The following is a 21,450-nucleotide window of genomic DNA, read 5'->3' as shown; positions in this document are numbered from 1 at the left end:
TGACCATTTATTATATTATATTATATTATTGTAGCTAACGTTATTAGGTAAACAACAAAATGCTAACAGGAGGAACTAGTCCTCCTCTCTCATTAGCTCTTTCTGGGGTTTTTTCTTCACATTTTGAAGGTTTCCCAGTAACACAGATTTAAGGAGGCAATGGGAAGCTGCAGTAAGAAGTTGTCTCAGCTCTGTAGTGAACATTTCAAACCAGAGGACTTTAACAGGACCGGCTTTAACAGGACGAGAACACTCAAGCTCCAGGATTATCTGTTTTTATCAGAAACATCCTCACCTGTGCACAAATAATACCTACGCTTTGATTATCTGTTTGAAAAGAAAACATGCTCCCTTCAGATTTGCTGCCAGGCCTTTATTTTCTTTATTTTCCCCCTTTTATCCTTAAAAAAAACCCTGGCACTTCGTAGTGATTGTGGTCAGGTGTGATCAAAGCCAGATTCTTTTAATTTCAGAGAAGTCAAACAAAAGTCTGACAAATCAGAGCGGAGATCAAGTGGAGATCACTTCCTCTGAGATTCAGTGCTCCACCCTAATCTCTTAATGTTTGGCATCTAAAGAAGCCGGAGAGTATGTGAGTTTGTGACCGCACGACTGTCAAATGTCCTTGAGGAAAGGAGGGAGATGTTTTTAACAGAAAGAAAAATGCTTCAGCTTTAACTGAGCTGTCGGAAGCAAAGGCTATTATTTGTCTCGTTGGGAAGTGGCCAGAGGGCAAAAGGAAATGTTGTGGTTTCTGTTTGAAATGTTAATTTATTTAGGAAATCAACCCGATGGAACCAAAAGTAACTTAGTAATGGTATGGTAAGCCTTTTGTGCCTCAGTTAAAATGTCTGATTTATAGTCTGAGAGGACCGTCAGGTTTAGCAACAGAACTCTGAGCTTAGATTTTATGGGAACATGTTCTGAGTGAACTTTTCCCCCTAAAAGTCTCACTTGTTTTGAAAACTATAACAGGTTTTCTTTAGGTTTCAGTCAAAGCTAATGATGCCTTAAAAGCATTGGTCTCTCCAGTCTTGGGGTCCCGTCCCCCCCAGCCTACAGGTGTCCCAGCCATCATCACTTTCTAGTCTTCAGCTAATTGGATAATTGGGTCAGCTGGAGCCTGAAAGACCCCAGGGAGGTCGGTCGTAAATGGACCCAGTCAGGTTTTTGACTGTCAACCAGAGTCCCGCTCGGCTGTTTTGACAGCATGTGCGGTCTGAGTCGTATCACGTTGGCTTGTTTTGTGTCTGACTCGTGTCGTTTCTGCTTTCGTGACGAAGCCAGTGAGCGTTTATTTCCTTTGTCTCCCGTGTGGTGAGCCGTCTGAGGCTGGCACGCATAAGCGAGCCCCCACAAGCCCCCGGCCCGTCCATTCCTCACCACTTCAAGCTGCGCCCTTCTGTCTTGTCCTGTGCAGACATGCATAATTTACCCTCTTGCACGCGTTCTCCTCAGCACATCTTGGTCAGCCCCTTGGAGCATATGGGTAGATAAGGAACGTGGCTGAGGGCTCACAGTCGTGTGTTACCAACACACAGTCACAATGTTTTGCTTTTTACTAACCTTTTATTTTAATACATGTCCTGTCACGGCATTTCAGGCATACCACATGGAGAAGATGGCTGCCTATGTGTGCCAGGACAGATGCGCTCTACAAAAAGGATGTTTTAAGATGAAATCCTAATTGCAGGATTTACTTTATTGAATTAAGAATCTGTCATCAGAGTAGGCAGGCCACATTGTTGTCATAGTAACCTGTCTATGACCTTTTTTTTTTAAAGAAATTCATTTGTTAAAGAATCAAAATCCTTTTGGAAGCAATACAAAGGGTTTTATGGATATGGCCTCAGCATCAGTGGAGTGATGACCATTTTATAAAACCTAAGCCAAATAAAGGTTTTTGTAATCTTGTTGACAAATATTTTGATTTTAAATGTATTTAAAGCAACAATAACTTTCAAATTCGGTGATGATAATTATTCATTTTTGTGCCGATATTTCCTCCCTTGTCCCGTCTAACCAGTCCAATAGATCAACGTGGATTCACGTACTCTGGTGATGAAGCTGAGCTTACCCCTGACTATAGTTTCTACTAATTAATCCTTTCAAAATAAGTTACGAAGCGTAAACAATAACATTCCTCTGTTACGGCTAGTTTTCTTTTTTTGGCTTTTGAAATCGAGCTCAAACTGCTCTCAGCTTTTATTTAATCGTCATAATTGAATTGCTTTATAAATAATAAAAAAATAAAAGTACTTGTTAGTATTTTGTCAGTTAAATGATTTTGCAGACCATATTTCTGGGGTTTAAGGTCAGATTTATTAAAACTGTGGTTTGACATGAGAGGAGGTCCTTTCTGTTCGACATATGCTGTTCTTCTGATCTGGTTTTCCACCTGCTTGGGTTAAAACAAAAGGAGCAGGTTGATCTTTGACATCAACGCTGCGTAGATTCTTGTTTTAATGGTCTCCACCCAGCTGTTAATTCAGCCTGGGAGGAAAGATGGACATTCGAGTCGCCCCAGACGCTCGGTGGGTTTCTCTCCTCCAGCTCTGGATTAAAATGAATATTTAAGCAGACAGGCCTGTTTAATAGTTAATTTCTTTAAAGCCTTTTGTCTTTGTCGGCTGTGGGGTGCCAGTCGATTTCAAACTGTACAAATGGCTTTCTTGTAGCCTCAGATGGGAGACAGATGCTTTCCTCTGATAAAGTCATTAAAGGGAAAATCCACCTATTATTTGCCCCATGGATAATGCCCTGGAGGAAACAGGAGCAAATACTGTTAGGTTCCATCTGATTGCCAGGATTTTCATTATAAATTTGACTTTTAATGATGCTTTCTGTGTACCGAGTCCGAGCTACTGATTTAGGAAACCTGCTACGAATGTTGCAGTTTTATTACATTTTTGCTCAGTATCTCGCAGTTTTCTTTATCTTAATTTGCTTGTTTTTATTTACTCAAGTGTGTTTTCTTAAAGATATATTGGGGTTAAACGCGGTATTTAGAACCAGGGATCTGCGTTTTCATTATTAACATGATCTGATTGGATTTTGCACATTTGGTTAATAAAGATAAGTAAAACTTTAATGAGACAGACTTACTGTAATTAACTGAAGTAGATTTGAGGGTTATTTATGTATTTCCTCAGATTATATCTCAGTATACAGCATTACTACCTGCCTTTTACTGCTTATTGGGTTTTCTTATTACTGTATGCAGTTTTGGTTTATTATTAAAGATTTAATTGTTTTTTATTTGTCAGATTAGTCATGCAAAACAATGATTATTATGTTGTTACAGGAAAAAAGTGATTTAACAATAACCATCTTGGTTGTGATTCTTTTGTTTAGTTATTTAAATTCATTGTTCTGGACAATGGCCGCCACAGCCACTGAGTTTTACTGATTTTTGACCCAATATTTGGTGTGGTAGTAGCTGAGACTGATCCCCGACATAAATGCTGTGTGCTAAAAGATTCCTCAAGATCTTTGTTTGAAATTTTGTCAAGAACTAAATGGCGTTAACTCTGTTTGTTAGCAAATATTCCATGAATAACCTCGGTGGATTCTCCCATACCATCCCCCTTTATTTTTAAACCAACAAGTCTGTGCGATAAAAACAGAATATAAAAGAAAAAATACACAGACACGGAAGATTTGAGGAAATTACCAACTCTATAATACAAGTAAAACGGGTAAAACAACAAATTTTAATAGAACTTTTTGTATCATAAACTGTTGGATGTAGACGACCCAATTCAGCCACCTGACCTTAACAAACACACAAAAAAATGCTCTAACTCAGATATTCAGCTAATAGGAACTGAGAATAATCTCCAACACGTACACATGCATGCGGTGGTGTTACGTTAGTTTCAGTGTTGGCCAAAATGGCTGCTACTCCATTATTTCTCAAACATAAGATGATCCTACTCTAAAGCTCTGGTCTGGAAGACGGCGGGCGATATGCATTTCTTCAAGAAATTCTAGGCTTTTAATTCATTCATGTAAACATAACCTGATGAAGATATTAACTGTAGCATAAAGGAAAAAAGAAACAGATCAGTTAATACTCCACTTTTTTTTTATTAATCTCTTTTTGTCACGTTCTGAGTCCTCTCAGACCTCAACAAATGACCTCCTATAAAGCAGGATGTGGATCTAGAGGAAACGGTGGTTTTTCTTGCACTTGTCAACAGTATTTGTCCTCACTGACGATCGCGCCGAAGGTCTGCTTTGTTGCTCGTGTTGCAGCTCCGTCACTGCCGCCACTCGTTGAAAGCGCTCCTCGCCACAGCGGAGTTGACTTCACCGAAGCGTCACGGCTGACTGATGGAGGTGGAGCGCCTCGCCTCCACCTCCTCCCTGATTAAGCTGTAGTTTTGGACCCAGCGCTGTGATTATGGGCTTGGTGGCCCAGCAGGCGAGTTGTAGACAGCTTTTCGAGTTGAGTCAGAGAGAAGGAAACCACCCAACTTAACGCTGTCTGGCACCAGTACCCCTTTCTGCACTCGTCTCTCAACCCTGGCTGACGTCATGTAATCTGAGTAAAGGTTTGTTTTTTACCAAAGAGGACTCTTCATCACAATCACCTATTTTTCTTGTCAGTATTACTTGTTGAGGCATTTAGCACTTTAGAAGAAGAACCTTATTTAAATCTCTTTTTTTTTAACCCAAGAACAATGGAGCTCTGTTTCAGTTGGCCTTGGTTTCTGCCCTGGTGTCCCTCTTCGTGGCCTGTCAGTACCACCAACAGTAGAAATATCAGGCGGTGAAAAAAGCCTCTCTATGTCTCAAGGACAAATTGTTGCTCCACATTTCAAAGAAGCCGATTGCCTGCAGTAATTATAGATTGTCAAAAAGGCACTTATTTTAAAAGTTACGCTCCTGACAAGTCTTTGTGTAGCTGAACACTTGCACAGGAGCGGACAGATTTCCACGAGTAGTTTTTTTGAAATAATGACACTGAATGCTCAAAATCTTTAACCCAAATGCCTTTCTGTTTTGTACAGCTGCTCAAAATAAGCCGTTAAAACATAAGGATAGTTAAAGTAGTCTGACAGTAAAAGGAATAGCTTATTATATGATGCAGAAGATCTTTTGTAATGCTAATGTTAGTCGGTTGACTTCATGCTGTGTAGTGAAACCTGAGAGGAGAGAATGGCAGATTTTGAGCTGAACTTGGTGTTTTCTTGTTTGCGTCGCCTTTTCTCTGTGTTTAAATCACAGAAGGTTACTCCAAAATAAAAACAAAGAATGGTGTTTAAAAAAAAAAAAAAAAAAAAGTAAAGCTTTCCATGAAAGGAACATATTCAGAGCACCTACTTGAGACAGTTAAGTATTTGTTTACATGTTTGTTTGTTTTTTTTTCCTGAAGCTCAAGTTTGCCCTCTCTATTTGAAGGTAATTTATCCCGGGGCGAGTAGGAACACTCTTTGTAACGCTGAGATCCATGGATAATTAACAAAAGCGCTCTTGTTTATGGTGTGCCCGTGAGCCAACGCTGCATGCTAATTTAATTCAATCTGAGAGGCTTCTGAGGCAAGGGCATTGTTGGCGAAAACAAAATGGTTTCCGACGTAGAAAAGTGTCTTTTTATGTTATTAAAATCTTCATTTCGTTAGCCTGCGCTGTTGTTTTTGAGCTAAATTATAACTTTTTTACAATCCCTACAAATGAGAAGTATCATTTTAAAATGGTGCATGAAGAGTTAAACTCATTTAGCCATGTTTTGTATTTCATAATGATGTTTTTTTTTTAATATTTAAGCACATTCCCCAGCCGTAACTATGAGTTGAATCAATTTGTATTGACTTTAATCATTCAGTCCATCTTTGTTGTGCTTTCTAACACCTACATCACAGTTAATATTTTTCATGTTTTCAAGTTTCTTCTCCTGCAGTCATTTAAAGTTAAAGGGCCGTTGTTAAGTATGCATTACATTACATCTCGTCCATTGAAGAAAGCCTCCTCGGAGATGACCATTGTAAAGAGCTTTGTATCAGCTGAGCATTGTGAAGACATCACATTTCCAAGCACCTCATATTTAGACCAGCTCTCACTCCTCCGGATTGAGTAATTGTGTCGCCGCTTTCAGCATCTGCACATATTATTTAAAATTTTAAAAGGTCTGGTCTCCAATGACTATTATTCAGGCTATATTTTGTGCTTTTTAACTGCCACCGAAGTCCTCTGTCCTTCATTATATAACCACAAAGCCCATCCTGAACGGCTGAAAAATGCCAGAGATGATATTTAGCATACGAAAAAGGTTCTGTTTTGTGTGACCACAAATGGCCTTTTAGTTTCGCTCATAATACTCTCATTAAAAAGCAGACATATCCTAGAGGGCTATATTGTCATGACAGTTGTTACCATGCCAAATCTGCTGAATGATTAAGCTCGAAAACACTCTAAAAATCACTCCGTGCTTTCGGAAATACACCCCTGCTTTGCATTTCTCTTTTTACAAATCAAACCGTTCTCTGTTCTGTGCATGAATAAGCCCATTATTTTCAAAGTTTACTTTTGTATTACCCTCTCAGTCCCATCATGTATGTTTGTTTTGTCATCTTTTAAATTTATGAGCAGAAAAATTGGACTAAATTTTAAACGCTGCATGAAGAAAATATGTAAACACTGCGGATTCATTTTTAGGCACCTCACGATTATGGCTGCTCAGTTATGGAAAAAACAATAAACCATTTACAAATAAACTTCAATAAAATAAAAGTTCCTCGCCTGTTTGTTTCATATCCACGTAAAGAAACAGTGCTTTAAATAAAATAAAACAAATTCACTTGTGAACCTAAAATTTAGATTATATTAGGGATGCTTATTTGAAGTAAAAACTCTTCAAATTTGTCTGGTATTTTGATTTTTCTTCAAATATCAGTGAAGAAAAGATAAAAAGTTTGTGAAGAGTCACATCTTTACTGCAACATTTCTACTACAGGAAGCTACGGTAACTCTGCTGGGACAAACGGCACAACTGCTGTCCTGCCTCTTATTCGGCCGTCCCTCGTTCTCCTGTTTGCCGCCCTGTTTTTGTTCTGTCCACATGTTCGCCTCACCTGTTCAAGCTGCAGCAGCCGTTCCTCTCCTGGGCGTGGGTCCCTGTCTGACTGGGATTCACCGTAGATGCTCATTTTAGTTTAAAGGATCTGCAAGTTGCCATAGGAGTCTGCCAGACTCTGTCCTGTAGTAACTGCTGATCACTGAGAGGAGTTCAAAGTGTGTGTCTTTGGGTGTGTGTAAGAAACACATACATATTTACTCTGTCGCCTTTAACTCACCCCTTTCTACTCGGTACTTGGGGATCACAAAGGGCTTTTGTAAATTACAGTTGTTTTTGTTGTTGTTTATGTCTGCAGCGTAACATTACCCCCACTCCTAATAATTTAAGCCTTCAGAAGAGTTTCCTCCTTTTAATCAGGACAGACCTTGATCAGAAATGACTGCATTGTCATCTTACAAACCAAACGGATATGCGTTGTCTATTGTGTTGCATCGCCTCTGAACCTAAAATTTACACTTATGGTGAATTTAGAGTATTTTTTTATTATTGGCAGTGTGAAGCAGTGAATGCTTTGGCTGGGAAAGTGATAATTTGGCCAAGTTGGACTCTTAAATGAGTAATATACTTGCTATTGTCTTTTCTGTCTCTATGAGTAGCATCTTACTGGGTTGTAATTGGTGAAAACAGTAAGTTACTCAAACTGTTGGGGATCTGGGCAAATTTTTTGTTGCAGCCTCCCTTCGTTTAGAGAGTTTGCAACCAGCAAGCCATGCAGGTGTCTTCTGAGTGCTCATTTTCTGAAAATCACAGCCTATTTTCCTGGAAAACTGTACTCTTGGCTGCGCACATTATTTCTTGCGCACATCGCACCAGCCTTGGCTCGCTCTGTACCAACCTTGGGAGCTCTCCCCGCTTTTGTGATTTAATCAGCTGGAAATGATGATCGCCCGATCTGGACCAGTTTTTAAATAATTATTAGTTTTTAGACCTGAACGTTAAGGTCTCATGTCTTCTGTGTAGGGGAAATTCCCGCGCAGGTGTCCAAATACAGCTCTAAATCTTACTGAAATCAAATTGAGAAGAGTTTGAGACACCATTGAGGACTATATTTTGAGAGAAACTTTGTTACACACACATTATAGACTGCGAGCCTCTGGACTCTAACAAGGAAGTTAAGAACCTCAGAAAATATATGGAGACAGTTTGCAGACTCCCATGTGAACGCTGTTTGCCAGCTAGTCTCTAACAGTTGTGGTCCAGTGAGACACTGCTCTACCAGTACTTAAAAACAGATGCATACCAAACATAGTTGTAAATGACCTTCATCTAGATGTAGATGTTATTGTTACCGGTGAATGAGGCCAATACAGACCGCACACAAGATCTTAGACCTGTGGTTTTTTTGTTTTTCCTTTTCCTTTCATCGTTTTCATTTGATTGGTTAGTTGAATGAGCCTGGAAGGATGAAGGGCAGAATTTAGCCAGGGGTCCCTGCTGCAAATACAAATCTGCCAGAGGTGCTGACGGCTTCTGTCTTATTTCGAGAACAGTGAGGGACTTCACAGGTCCCCGTTCCCGATCATCTCCGGTTTCCAGTGGTGTGTTTTCTTCCGGGCCTTCAGGACTTGCCGTATCGGAGCACTTTTGAAGCTGACACGCATGCGTTCCTTCTTGTTCCAGGCTGCTTGTATTCAGACACCGCTGCAGATAGAAAATCTAAACACTCACATTCTCTCAAACATACACACGGTCACGCACATGCCTCCTTTTCAGCTACACTCAAACTGCTGAGGGGCTTTCAAACTTCACGTCACGTCATTCGCACCCTCAGTTATTTGCAACTGCCCCCTTCATGGCGGAAAGGACTGTTTATTTCTTTTTAAACAAGTGACCACACACACTAAGAGGGTACGTGATTCGGCGCGTTCGGCTTTCACAGATATGTTTTCCCACAGCGTGTGTGTGACTGAGCAGAAGGCGGTCAAATGTGAGCCCAGCTAATGGCAATCACAAACTGTTTAAAATGACCTCATGAGTCGGAAAGTTGACTTATCGGGCTGAGACCAGAGATATGGCTGGCCAGCTCAGCTTTATAAAAGATTTTGTATTGTTTGCAGAGTTGATGTGTTTACAGTGGAGTGAAAATGAGTGTCTCGGTCCAGTGTCTGCTTCTGTGGCAAACCCTTTTCTTCAAACATTTCCATCTGGATCCAATTTACCAAACATTATAGCTGTAAATCCAAGTTTAGTAATTCTAAGGTTGCCAAAAAAAAGCTAGATGCCCTTTCTTGCAGCTTTAAATCAAAATATCTCCTTCTAAGGCTGCGCTGATTGGTGTTTAGTTGTCATCATCACTGACCTCTTTTACAAGATGCCTTATTGGTCTGTCTAGGCTTACAAGTGTTTTTATTAAAAGGTGAAGAATCTTCATTATGTCAGTATTGTAATATGGCTTTGTTAGTAAAACATATTTTACTTTCCTACTCTGCTTTTTGAAGACTAGATGCCTGGTTTAGACTTGATTGTTACTGTCCAAACAGCAAGAAAAATGTTTTTAATAGGATTTTACCACAGAAAGTCCTTAAATTTTTATGGAATATTGCTTTGAAAAACTGTATATACTGTAAATGTCATGTTACTGTTTATTTATTTATTTTAATTTCTTGTTTTAAACAAGCTATGTTTGTTTGTTTCACATGGTATAGTCTTTGTTGCTGACATGACATTAAACCAAATCTGCTACTATGTCCTCCTTCACACTAGGAGGCGCTGTGGTTGCAGTTAGGGGTGGGAATCTTTAGGCACCTCACTATTTGATTGCAATTCAGAGGTCCACAATGCGATTATAAAACACTTATCAATTTTATCTGTGATTATCAGGTTTGTGAAAAAACATGAAGAAGCAGCTGGAAAAGTGATGGTGTTTATCTGAAACACGATGAAACTGAAATGCAGAGACAGAAATTCACAAACTGAAATGGTTGTGGCTAATTTTACACAAATAAACACTAAATATATTTTCATGCATCATAAAGTGACTATTAGTCACAGACTACTGACCACAAATTAGCATAGATGCTAACTTAACATTGAAGATGCCATAGAGAAGCTAACAAGATTAGCATTGTGGTTATCACAGGAAAGTTGTACACAAATCAAACTTATCACTAAAGACATTATTTACAGACATATATTCTTCAAGTTTCAGCAAAGAAAAGATGAAACATATCAGCATGACAGCAGCTACGGCAACCCTACTAGGACAAACAGAGCTGCGCAGCACAGATTACCTTTAACAGCCAATCGCTGACATTTTTGTAAATCGATCCAGAATCGTCCATGTCCGCCAGTGGACTGCATCTCAAATTAAATCATAAAAACGATGATAAATTGTGACAGACAAAAAGTATAATATGAGCTATGGCGTGATTTCAGATCCTGAGTTTAGCGTCCCCACAGGGCAGCAGCTTAGCCTCGCAGACCTAAATAACACTAATTTATCTTTCGTTGAAAGCCAAAAACTTTCTTCAAGTTGCTAATAGTGATAAAGCAGCAGCTCCTCCTTTGCTCAAATGAGTACATCACATATTATCAGTCCTTTACTTTCCATTTTTTTTATGCACTGTTAAAAGTTATCCGCCTTTTTTTGTTGTTTTAAAACTCTTTCCCTTTCCATGACCCATCGGTGAGTCTAACGGGCTTCTGCCCTGCAGTCAGATATCCCAGATCCCACATCCCTGCCCGTATCTTCACCAGCAAAAAGGGACTGATTATCAGCGGGGCAGAGGTAATGCAGCTCCGCCGAGCATTAATTGGCTGATTAACATGTGGACAGTTTAGCACTTCACTGTCCCGCACTCAGCCCATTAATCAAGAGCGAGGCTGTGCCAGCTGAACCGCTGCCAACGGGGCGGCTCAGACCACTTTAAAGAGCGCTAGAAGAGCTCTGCTCTCAGCTGAGAGCTGAGAGGGAGACGTGATCCGCTTTTTGGCCAGACAGAGAACTGCACTTTGTAAAATGGTGCCCGTTAAAAAGAAAAAAAATGGTGTAAAGCAGCAGGGTAGTTCAGTTCAGGGTTGTAGATAATTGAAAGGTACAAAAAAGTTCCTTTTAGTGTGAAATAAAAGGTCTTATAATACATGAGTGGCTGGAGGACTGATTACAAGGTGTTTGATTTGGGTTTTTTTGTTCATCGAACTTCTATGGCCTTGAATTAAAAGGGCTGAGAAATTTCAGCTTTTCATTTCTAACCAGATGAGCTTAAATGCTTTTATATCATCACAAGACGAGAATACAGAGGGCGAGGAGCCCCGAACGCATCACCTCAGACGTAGATGCGAGGTTTGGTCTTGGTCAGCACTCATAATAACAAGCATTTTATTGCAAATTAAAACAGAAGTAGTTCAATGATGGCAGGATACAGATAATTTACAGCCACAAAGTATTCTGTTCATAAAAACCTTTATACAGTAGGTTTATGCAGGTAAGACAGAAATGAGCTGTTTACAAAGTGAAATTGCAAATGGCAGGGATGACTTCCTGTATCCTGTTCTCTCTGGCAACTGAGCTGAGTGAGTCTTCGCTGCCTTTGTAGGGTGTCATGAAGGGAATGAGACGGATTGTTCATGGTGGAGAGCAGATGGCAGGATTTGCTCCTCTGCACCTTATCTATAAATCAGTAAAGTTTGAGATTAAACAATCACTTTACATAAACGTGTAGTTTAGTAAATGTTATTTTTAGAAAATAGTCTGACCGTATCTGCATTCAGCCTTCTTCATATTTGTTTGCTCAGCCTGTGTGGAAGTGGCGAGCGATCGCAGCATCACTGACACTTCTTCAGTCCCACCTGAACCACAGAAACACTCCGAAACAACATTTAGGGTGTCACGATCTTTTATTCATTTTATCTGACTTGTCAGTGTTTGTTGGAATCAGTGAATGAACTCCGGAGGGAATCCTAACCCGAGTAACTCCTGCGCTGCTCGTTTCAGTGGATGATCAGAGGCGGTTCACAGCTGGTGTTGAAGAGGAGTCTGTCAAAGCTGTCGGGCCTTTTTTTGTTTTGTTTTATTTTAGTTTTAGTAAACTTAACTCTCATGCAGCGGAGCACCGCCCATCCCTGTGGATGAGTCGACTGTCTAACTTCAAACGGGTGACGTCCTGACAAGCGATGACTCGTGATTGTTGGTTTTTGGCCCGAGCACCTGGGGTTCCCTCGGCAGCGTCTGGTCCCTGTTCCTGTGTTTAGCCACTCTCTTCCCTCTTCAGTAAACACTAAAAGGTTTGTTGTTACTCTGACCATCATTCTTTTTTTTTTCTCTCAGAGGTATACGGGTTTGTTGGAATTACAAAGCAACCCTTTTCCTTCAGGGAGCGTAACTTCAGCAATATGCTTTTGAATTCCTCCTTTTGAGTGTTTAAACTGAAGTGAGCGGAATTCATGCCCTGATAGGAAGCTGTTTCGTCTTCGTAAGCCTCAGCAGAAAAATAGGAAGTGGTTCCCCACAGCCTGTTATCAATTTCGACCTGGTGGTTGGCAGAGGGTCACGTTCCATCTTTGATAGCTGGAAGGGCCTGGCAACTGAGCACCCCCACCCTCCTCCTCCTCCGTTCACACTTTGGTCCCGTCTGTTTTCCGTCCTCATCATCTGGCTGATAATTGTCCCTACAATTATGGGCTTTGTGTGCGTTTGTGTTCATAATTGAGAACAGCAGCCGTCCGGCCTGCTGCCCCTCACGTCTCTGGATGTGTAGCTTTAACAAATATGGAGGTTGGTATTGATTTAGTAAGACTTTAAGGGAGATGATAATGTCTTTTTATTATTATTATGCTTCATACATTAAATAAAAATCCTACATTTTTATCATTATCAGAAATAATTAACTAGAAAGGTCCTAAAAGGTCAGTTTATCAGTGATTCTTGGAACCAGAATCCTGTTTGTTGTTTAAATTCAGTTTACCTCTTTATAATTTACATTTTAGCAAACTACTTCCACAAACTTAAATTTTTTTATATATCAAAACCTTCGGCTCACTCGGGGACAGTGTTATGACTCTTAGCATTTGTAACTTTTTTAATTATTTAACTTTATTTACAAAGATTTTCCTCATAGAAATACACCAAGTTATTATTAAAACATTGATTTCTATAATCTACTTCAGTATATTCGCTCGTTTTTTCTTTTTTGATGCTCCTGTTAGCTTTTACCTGTATGGCTAATTTTAGCTTTCGGCCACTGTTGTGCTAATTTTAGCATGTAGCAACTGTTTTATTCAATTACAGTTTTATTCATAGTTTTACTATTTTCACCCTTCAGCTACAGTTTTTCTAATTTGACCTATGCAATTTGACTATTTTAGGTTTTATTTATACTTTTGCAAATTTTTGTTTGCTTAGCTAATTTTAGTGTTCAGCTACAGTCTTGCTTTTTTTAGCATTTAGCTGAGGTTTCTGCTGATTTAGCCTTTAGTTGGGGCTTTGCTACTTTTTGTATATTTATGGTTCTGCCAATTGGAGCTTTTAGCTTTAATGGTTAATTTTAATTTTTAGTTTGTTTTAGCTTTTAAATATGCTTTTGCTGACTTTTAGTTTACAAATTTAAGCTTTTAGCTATGATTAGGTTTATCTTTTATATTTAGTTTTTAACTATGGTTTAGCTGATTTTGGCGTTCTTCAGCATTCATACTATTTTCTGTTAACGTTTAGTATTATTAGTTTAAAACAAATAAATTAAAGATTTAACGTAGTTTTTTGACCTCAAACATAGAAATGACAGCTTTATTCATACATGTGACAAAGTGAGGCTCTTTCCAGGTTAATCTTTTCCAACAGATGATTTTTTTTTTTAATTTTTGGAGTCCTCCAATAAACCGTGAGCGAGGAGAGTTGTATTTATTAGCCTTTCCTGGTGTGGGTGTAAATAATTGCTTCTCAGGGCAGAGGTGCCCTGAGTTTGTTGCTGAATGTCAGATCCATTGACCCTTCCCAGTTCATTACACACTCAACTTCTCTCGACTTAAAGCCGCTAAAGACCTGTTGACTCTGAAACATTACAGCCTTCAGACCTACCCGTAGCTGCGCACGTGCGTGCACGCAAAACACAAGCGGCCCAATTATTTTATTGCCGTCACTGTAACACAAGGCAGCGTTGGGCGGAAAGAACGCCGTGGCCCGAGAGGTCGGCTGATGTGAACCAGATGAGGCCGAACGGGCTGAGACCGCTGACGTTTCCATCCACGGCAAACACGATGCAGGCATCCAAACTGTAGATGTGCTGTCTTTGGAGCAGGTGTGTTCGCAGGGCACTCACTTTTTCCTCTTTTCTTTATGTTGCTGGATTAAAAGTGAGTTTGTTTTATGCAATCAGGGTCTCAGGGAGCCTGGCCGAGCCCTGCTTTCTCATGCGTTCCCCTGACCTCTTGACGCATTTCCTGACCCGGGAAATGGAATTAACACCTCTGCCTTGGCGTTTGGGGTCTGAGAGCTGCACACACAGCTGGTGGATCGCAGCTGAACCAAAAATGGGAAAGAGAGGACACAATTTTCTTTAGAAGTTGAGAAGGAAGAGCTTCTTCCACTTTCAGTTTTAATGTTTCTGTGCGCTCTGAGAGTCCTACTGCTGCTGCTAAAGTGAAGAAGAGGAAAATGTTTGCCTGCTTTTCTGTTGTCCATCATACAAACTGCTCAGTGACTGAACATTAGCTGCAATTTGATTTCATGTACGGCTCACCTGAACAACTTTGGAGTGAAAAGTCAGCCAGGATGTCCAGGTGGATGTCGAGTTTTGGTATCAAATCAAATCAGAGAGAATTTATGGGTCTTCCAAAGTTCAAAGTTAATGCAAACGTTTTAAAAAAGGTTCAATCATTTCACTATTAGGTTGAATCTTTAATTTAGGTTAATAAGATATCTTGTCTATCAGACATCTACTACACATCCCACTCTTTGAGATTCTTTCAAAGCTAATGTCTGTTAAATGCGGTTTATTCTGCTGGAATAAAAAAGCATAAACCATAATGTTTATGAGTTATTTGTACCATAAACAAAAGGGATGCATCCCCGGTGTGAAGTGCTGTATCTGGTTTCCTCATTAGTGGAAGGCTTTTATCCGAAGGTGCATTTGCACACATCCAAAGATTAGCCAGTTCCTGTGTTTAAGCACCCCATATGTTTGCATTTTAGTCACACATTGCCGATCTCATGGGAGCACTTTGAAGCGAACTCCTCCGGAGCAGATCATAAAACGGGGCAATAAGTAGTTTCTCCACATGGTTTATCCCGGAGCGCTCCAACCACCGTCAGCTCTCTGCCTCCACCTTACACCTCCGACAGGTTTCCTCTCAGATTCCTTACGATCACGTTAAACTCGCACCGCACCTATTACTGCTGTTACAAACTGATAATTAATGAATCTGATAAAGGCAGAAAAAAGGCAGTCTTTAGTTTAGACTTTTTATGGCATCTGTTTGCAACATAAAAAATGCTTCCGTGTTAACTTTGGTTTTTAAATCACATTTTGGTTTGGACCCCTTTGAGGTCAAAGAACTGAAATTCCCTTCTTAGTGTTGACGTAAAACCGATGATTACTGTCAGTTTATTTCCTCCTCGTTTATCTCATGAGCTTGTTTGTAACACGAAAATGTGTGTAACCCCGTCCCTTCTCAGCATAAGATGATTTCAGCTTAAATGCTCAGTCTTGTTGTTCTGTCTCCACAGTACTTCGAGGTGCCCTTTGACTCCAACATGAACCGTACGAAGAACCGGCCGCTGGTCAGAGGACAGATCAGGTACGGTTGTCTTTTTTTTTTAATTTTTTTTTTTATGATGGCAGCGTCCTTTGCACTCTTTATTCTGTTAAAAAGTGGAGAAATGTGTAACAAGCTGAGCATAAACGTGATGCTCTTTAAGTCAAAGCCTTGTCTTCATGTTGGAACAAAAGCTTAAATAAAACAGCAGCTCTAGAGCAAAGTTTGGTTACAGTTTCCCCGACCACCTCTGTGCTGCTGCACGGTGGACCAGCGTCTCTCCCTGCTGCTTCACAAACCAGGAGAAACTTTACCCAACCACGTTATCGGTGCCAGGAAGCAGCATCCAAAAGAACCCTGAATCTTTTAGTTTTTTTGTGTTGACATTAGAAGATGAAGCAGTTTTCCTTCATACGGTCCTGTCAGAACTAAACAACCTATTTGTCCGTAACTCAAATCTCTCTTCCCAGTTACAGGAATTCCTCAGTGACGTTTTGTTTGAAAGTGGACTTTTGTGCCGTTGAAGTGGCTGATAAAAATATTTTTGCTGTGTAAACACTGCCTGGTCTCTCTGGCTTTTAACCTGCCCCTAAAACGAGGAGCTGAGTGTCTGTGAGGCTCGTTGGCGGGCCATCTCTCCTTTTTTTTGTTCCTCTCTGTCACACATCCAACCCTGTGTGAAGACGGAGAGTGTCTGGGAAGGTTGACTTTTCTGTCAAACAAACCATCAGAGGAGCAGATTTTACACAAACTCTGTTAGCTCCAAATTAAGCTAAATTGTGTTTCTCTTCGGTGTCCATCTGTGCACCTAATGTGGCCAACATGTCAGAGCTGCAGTGGTTCGTTGGGACGAAACCGTTGCTTTTTGTTGTGGTTGTTTCACACGTGACAGTGAAAAGCTTTGTGCTTGGCTGAAGAGAAAGAAAATGGTTCATTTGTGTCTCTGTTTGTTGCTAAAACCTGATGAAACGGGAATAAATTTGTTGTCAGAAATCCCTCTCCTTCTTCTCTTTACTGTCATTGAAGGAGTTAAACTAAACAATTAGTGCAGATTTACTCACTTTGTTATACCTTTGAAGAGCTTTTCCTCAGGACATTTAGGTTCTGATGCTTTGTTTACTGTTAAATATGTTAGATTAAATCATCATTTTATTGTAACTGTTCACAGGATATATTTCAGCTTCATCTTTTTTAAAAGAAAAACAAAATCGACCTCCAAGAGCCTTCCGAACATTACAAAGAGCTAACTTTGACTCGTCTTATCTCAGTAAAGACTTCCAGAACAGAGACTTGCTTTTACAGCTGGGAATTAGTCACTTAAGCCAGAATCTCACGGGCCTGCAACCGTTGGAGACTAATTGGTAAACAACATTTACGAGCGAGGCTCCAAAATGCCTCAAAACGTTCACAGGGTTTTCGGTTTTCTTGCAGAAAAAGGCGCCCAGTCTTGTCGTTTAAATTACTTTAAACATGGTCATAAAAAAAAAAATACGTGCGACTGATTTTTTTTTAATCTTAAAATAATCGCAGATTCATGGCGACTCGTTTCAGGAGGCAAGAGCTGCACGAGAGCTCTCCTGTGATGATAGTAATTATTCTCCGTTTGTCTCCAGTAAATGAAATCACAAATGTACGAGCTGCCACCGAGGCGGTTTGGCCAGCCGCACACTCGAAGGTGGGCCGGGAGTTTCTGCAACCTGCAGCCGCACGGCCCGCCGGTCACTTGGTTGGAAACATTTAATTTGTTTTCTTGTCATTTTGAGTCGTCATCTCGTCTCCGACAGTCGCAGCGAGTTGAGACACTAGCTTTAGCTGTGGTGAGACCGGTCCGTGTTGATATGAGGAGATAAATGCTGCTGATAGAAAGCATTTATTCTGAGTAAGTTCATTTATGTAGCTCTTAGTGTGGAAGTAAAGTTGTTTTCACTGTAGTGAAGTATATCGAGTCTCTGTCAGTTTTATTTTATAATTCCACTCTTGAACCTTCTTCTGGGTTTTAAGTTCAACCGTCCGTCTTGTGTTTTCCGTTTGACTCTCTGGTTTTAATCAAAAGTCGAACCAGATGGCTACCGCTCGGGCTTTTCTGCAGTCACGTCACCCACCTGATGTTATGACAGACCATGTGACGAACCTCCTTCCTTAACCCCGCTGAGAACGCCCACAGCCAAACTGTCGGCAGTCCAGAGCCAGCCGACGCGGCCCCACCTCAGCCCACAAGAAACAGACACAACACCACTAATCACATTAATGCAGCCATCTCACCGCACCGAAATAAAAGCCCTGTTTGCTTTTTGAAGAAAAGATTTTAATCTGCCCGCCCTTTAATTTACGGAGCTGTTACTGGTGAATTTGATCCAGGCCTCGACATCACTGCTTCCCAGTTACAGATGAGGAGAGGAGGAGGAGGAAGTCTTCATCCGGCTAAAAGCCCGAGCCGCTGTGGTTTCCTTCAGCTAGTTTTGATCTCTGGCCTGTGCACACGCTCTTCATCTTGGCGGGGCTACTTTTATCCCAGACAAACTCTTATCAGATGAGTTTCCTCCAAAATTCTGAGGTTCAGCCATGCATGGCTGCTGGCTGCCGGCCCCTGTGGGTGTGTGTGTCTGTGTGTGTGTGTGTTGAACTTGTGAAGCTATCATTGTCTTATCTTGTGTTTGCACAAGCCCTGCGAAACTTTATCATCCTTTAGGTTCCATGGCAGTGATGAGCCTTTCTCTGATCCTGAATCTCTCTAATTTAACTCGTCTCTTCAGCTTTTGTCTAGTCTGTATTTATCTTTCTGCGTTTAACTCATCCATCCCCCGTTTCTCTCTCCCTCTCTCTCCCCCCCCTCCTTTACTTATCAGTCCCCTGCATGCTGTGTCATTCGCTCTGGCCTGTGGCATTCCTGGAGTCGCTCTGCTCGCTCTGGCAGTCAACCCCCTGACGGGCTTCCTGGGCGCGCTCAACATCTTTCTGTACACCTGTTGCTACACGCCGCTGAAGAGACTCAGCATCGCCAACACCTGGGTGGGAGCTGTGGTCGGGGCGATACCCCCAGTGATGGGCTGGACCGCCGCCACAGGCTGCCTGGAGCCAGGTACGACTCGCCTGCAGACAGAAACGACAGTGTTGAGTTCAAATCTAGATGTTAGAGCAGAAACAGAACTTCAGATGTGTTAAAGTGTTTTTTTTTTTTTATTTTCATTTGATGAAAAAGTCAGTAAAATATAGGGTTAGAATTTGTTAAGGACGTGCATATCAAATGCCACATTTCACGCCAGTTTTAAACTAAACTCGTGGTTTGATGAGAAAGCTTGGAATCGATGCTGCAGGATTAGCTCTCTGCTACAACCACATCAAACTTCAGCTCAGTATCTGTGAAATTAGCTGAAATTGGGACACCTGAAGGAAAGTTTGAGGCTTTGCTGCTGGAAATAAATGATGTGGATCACACTCGATCGATCAGGCTGTACTACAGCGTGTCTGGTTTTATTTACAGGATAAATTAGGTAAAATAAAGTGGAAAATATTGTTCTTAAAGAAACTACTGCTGGCTGATGGTGGATGTATTCATCCAATCATCCAACGCTGTTCTAAACCCAGTTTAATCAAATATTTCTGCTTGAATAAAGTCGTCCCATCATCAAACCAGCGGCTACTAGGAGCACAACAAAACCTGTACATTTCACGTCAGCACTCTTAAGATGACAAATCATCTGACAAAAGTTCTGTTTGATGTTTTCACCCAGGATGTGGAACCTTAGCGGCTTAGTGTTGAGTCACTTTGAAGACTTTTACTTTTGGTTTAAGTCAAATGTGACGACATTTACTGCCAAACTGAGCAATATTTCCTGGAAAAAAAAGCAAACGTGGAAGAGACTATAGATAAATAACATATTATTGCTCAACAAATGAACAGTTTGTTTTTCTACAGAGTGGCTCTAAGTCCTCATCCTAGATTTAAAAGTTCTCCTCACTGTTAAAAGTAGCTCCTTCTTCACTCATTGGTCTGATATAAAACATAATGAGTCAGAGGAGCCCTGCAGAGTCTGCAGCTTTTCCAGCCAGCGTCATTAATCCCCTCCTCCTCCTCCCCCCCCCCAGGTGCTTTGTTGCTGGGTGGTTTCCTCTACTGCTGGCAGTTCCCCCACTTCAACGCTCTCAGCTGGACCCTCAGGGAAGACTACTCCCGCGGTGGCTATCGCATGATGTCCGTCACGCACCCGGCCATGTGCCGGCGGGTGGCCCTGCGCCACAGCCTGGGTCTGATCGGCTTGTCGGCGTTGGCGCCCGCGCTCGACGTCACCACGTGGACCTTCCCCGTCATCTCGTTGCCCATCAACCTGTACATCAGCCACCTGGCGTTCCGCTTCTACCGCAGAGGAGACCGCAGCAGCGCCCGCAAGCTCTTCTTCTGCAGCCTGTGGCACCTGCCCATGCTGCTGCTGCTGGCGCTCACCTGCAAGAAGTTCAGCAAGAGGCCGGAGAGTCCGGCGCCACCTAGCGTCGGCCGAGACTTTTCTTCTTAACCACGGGAATCCTTCAGGGTCAGAGCTGCATTACAGAAAACACACAGAGTCATGACTTCAGATTCCTTTAAATGTGTGTAAATACTCTGAATTTATTTATAAAGGGTCTCAACAGTTTCTCTAAGTGTCCTACGTGACTGATTGTACAGTTTAACTTCCGATGCACCAAGCCGACAGAAAGGTTCTGATCCCATGAAACACTTCTCAAAGTGATCCTAACTTTTTTTCTCCCCTTTATTCTGTGAAGCTTAAATGCTTAAAAGTCTTCACGTTTAAAACGAAACACGTTAGTTTTAATTAAACCTAACGTTTTAGGCTTTAAAAAATGACCTTAAAGGTACTCAAAGGTAATCAGTGCAAACTCCTGAACCGTATCAAACGGTGCCGTTTTAAAGAGTTTAGTTTTCTGGATGTGCTGATCATGCAGTTCTGAAATGCTGGTACGCACTGAGTGTAAACAAAGCACCTGGCTGAACAGGTGGGAGCCTGAGCGGCTGACCTACATGAGGCGGGAATATAAGAGCTGCTAAACGTGAAAGAAAAGGACAAGGAGGAGTAAAACAAATCCATCGAGCACACACGTCTTTATCAAAACTTTACCGCTTCACCTTTCCATTGTTGACAGATTTTCAGTCTTTTTTTTTTTATCAGTAAACAAACAAACGTTGTAGTTGGCAGCTGTTCACAACTTTTCAGTTTAAGGGACACATTAAGCCTTGATATGAGAAAGGATTTTGTGCCAATCTTCTCTTTTTTTTGTCTTTTATTAAATGTTTTTCGTCTCTACGACGTTGCAATGAGTACCGATAAAGTCGCGGTGCGTTCAAGTGCAATCCCCCCCCCCCTCCGAATGCAGTAATGTGAGGAAGTGAGGCAGATGGAGAACACTTCCTGTTTGTGTTTGGTGCGTACGAGCTGATGCAGAGCCACACGATTACCCCATGCGTTGTTTAAATGCAAAACCATAGAATCGCAGGACTTGGAAAAACAGGACAAATCTGATGTCCAAATGTCTTTACTTGATGCCTGTTACTTGACGGTTAAAAAGCCTCTTTCTGCTTGTAAACAAAAGTGCTTACGGGTCTGTTTTTTGTTGCTTTAAGGGATCGGTTCTCCCCTCTGGGACTCAAGGGCAAATATTCTCAAACAATAAACACTTTATGATTCTAA

The 21,450-nt window shown here is 41.2% G+C and overlaps 1 protein-coding gene across 1 annotated transcript in view; it reads left to right on the top strand.

The window, feature by feature from the left end:
• The window catches only part of LOC108248833 (protoheme IX farnesyltransferase, mitochondrial), a 28,992-nt gene extending 7,542 nt beyond the window's left edge, over positions 1-21,450 (top strand). Inside the window, exons 5-7 of the mRNA XM_017437845.3 lie at positions 15,741-15,811; positions 18,616-18,848; positions 19,856-21,450. Of these exons, the coding sequence (XP_017293334.1) occupies positions 15,741-15,811; positions 18,616-18,848; positions 19,856-20,280 (729 nt within the window). The 3' untranslated portion in view covers positions 20,281-21,450. The remainder of the gene's footprint in view (positions 1-15,740; positions 15,812-18,615; positions 18,849-19,855) is intronic.

Source organism: Kryptolebias marmoratus, linkage group LG17, assembly GCF_001649575.2.
Source record: "Kryptolebias marmoratus isolate JLee-2015 linkage group LG17, ASM164957v2, whole genome shotgun sequence".
NCBI lineage: Eukaryota > Metazoa > Chordata > Actinopteri > Cyprinodontiformes > Rivulidae > Kryptolebias > Kryptolebias marmoratus.
The sequence above is the reverse complement of the archived record's forward strand: the minus strand, read 5'-3'. Positions and strand labels throughout refer to the sequence as shown.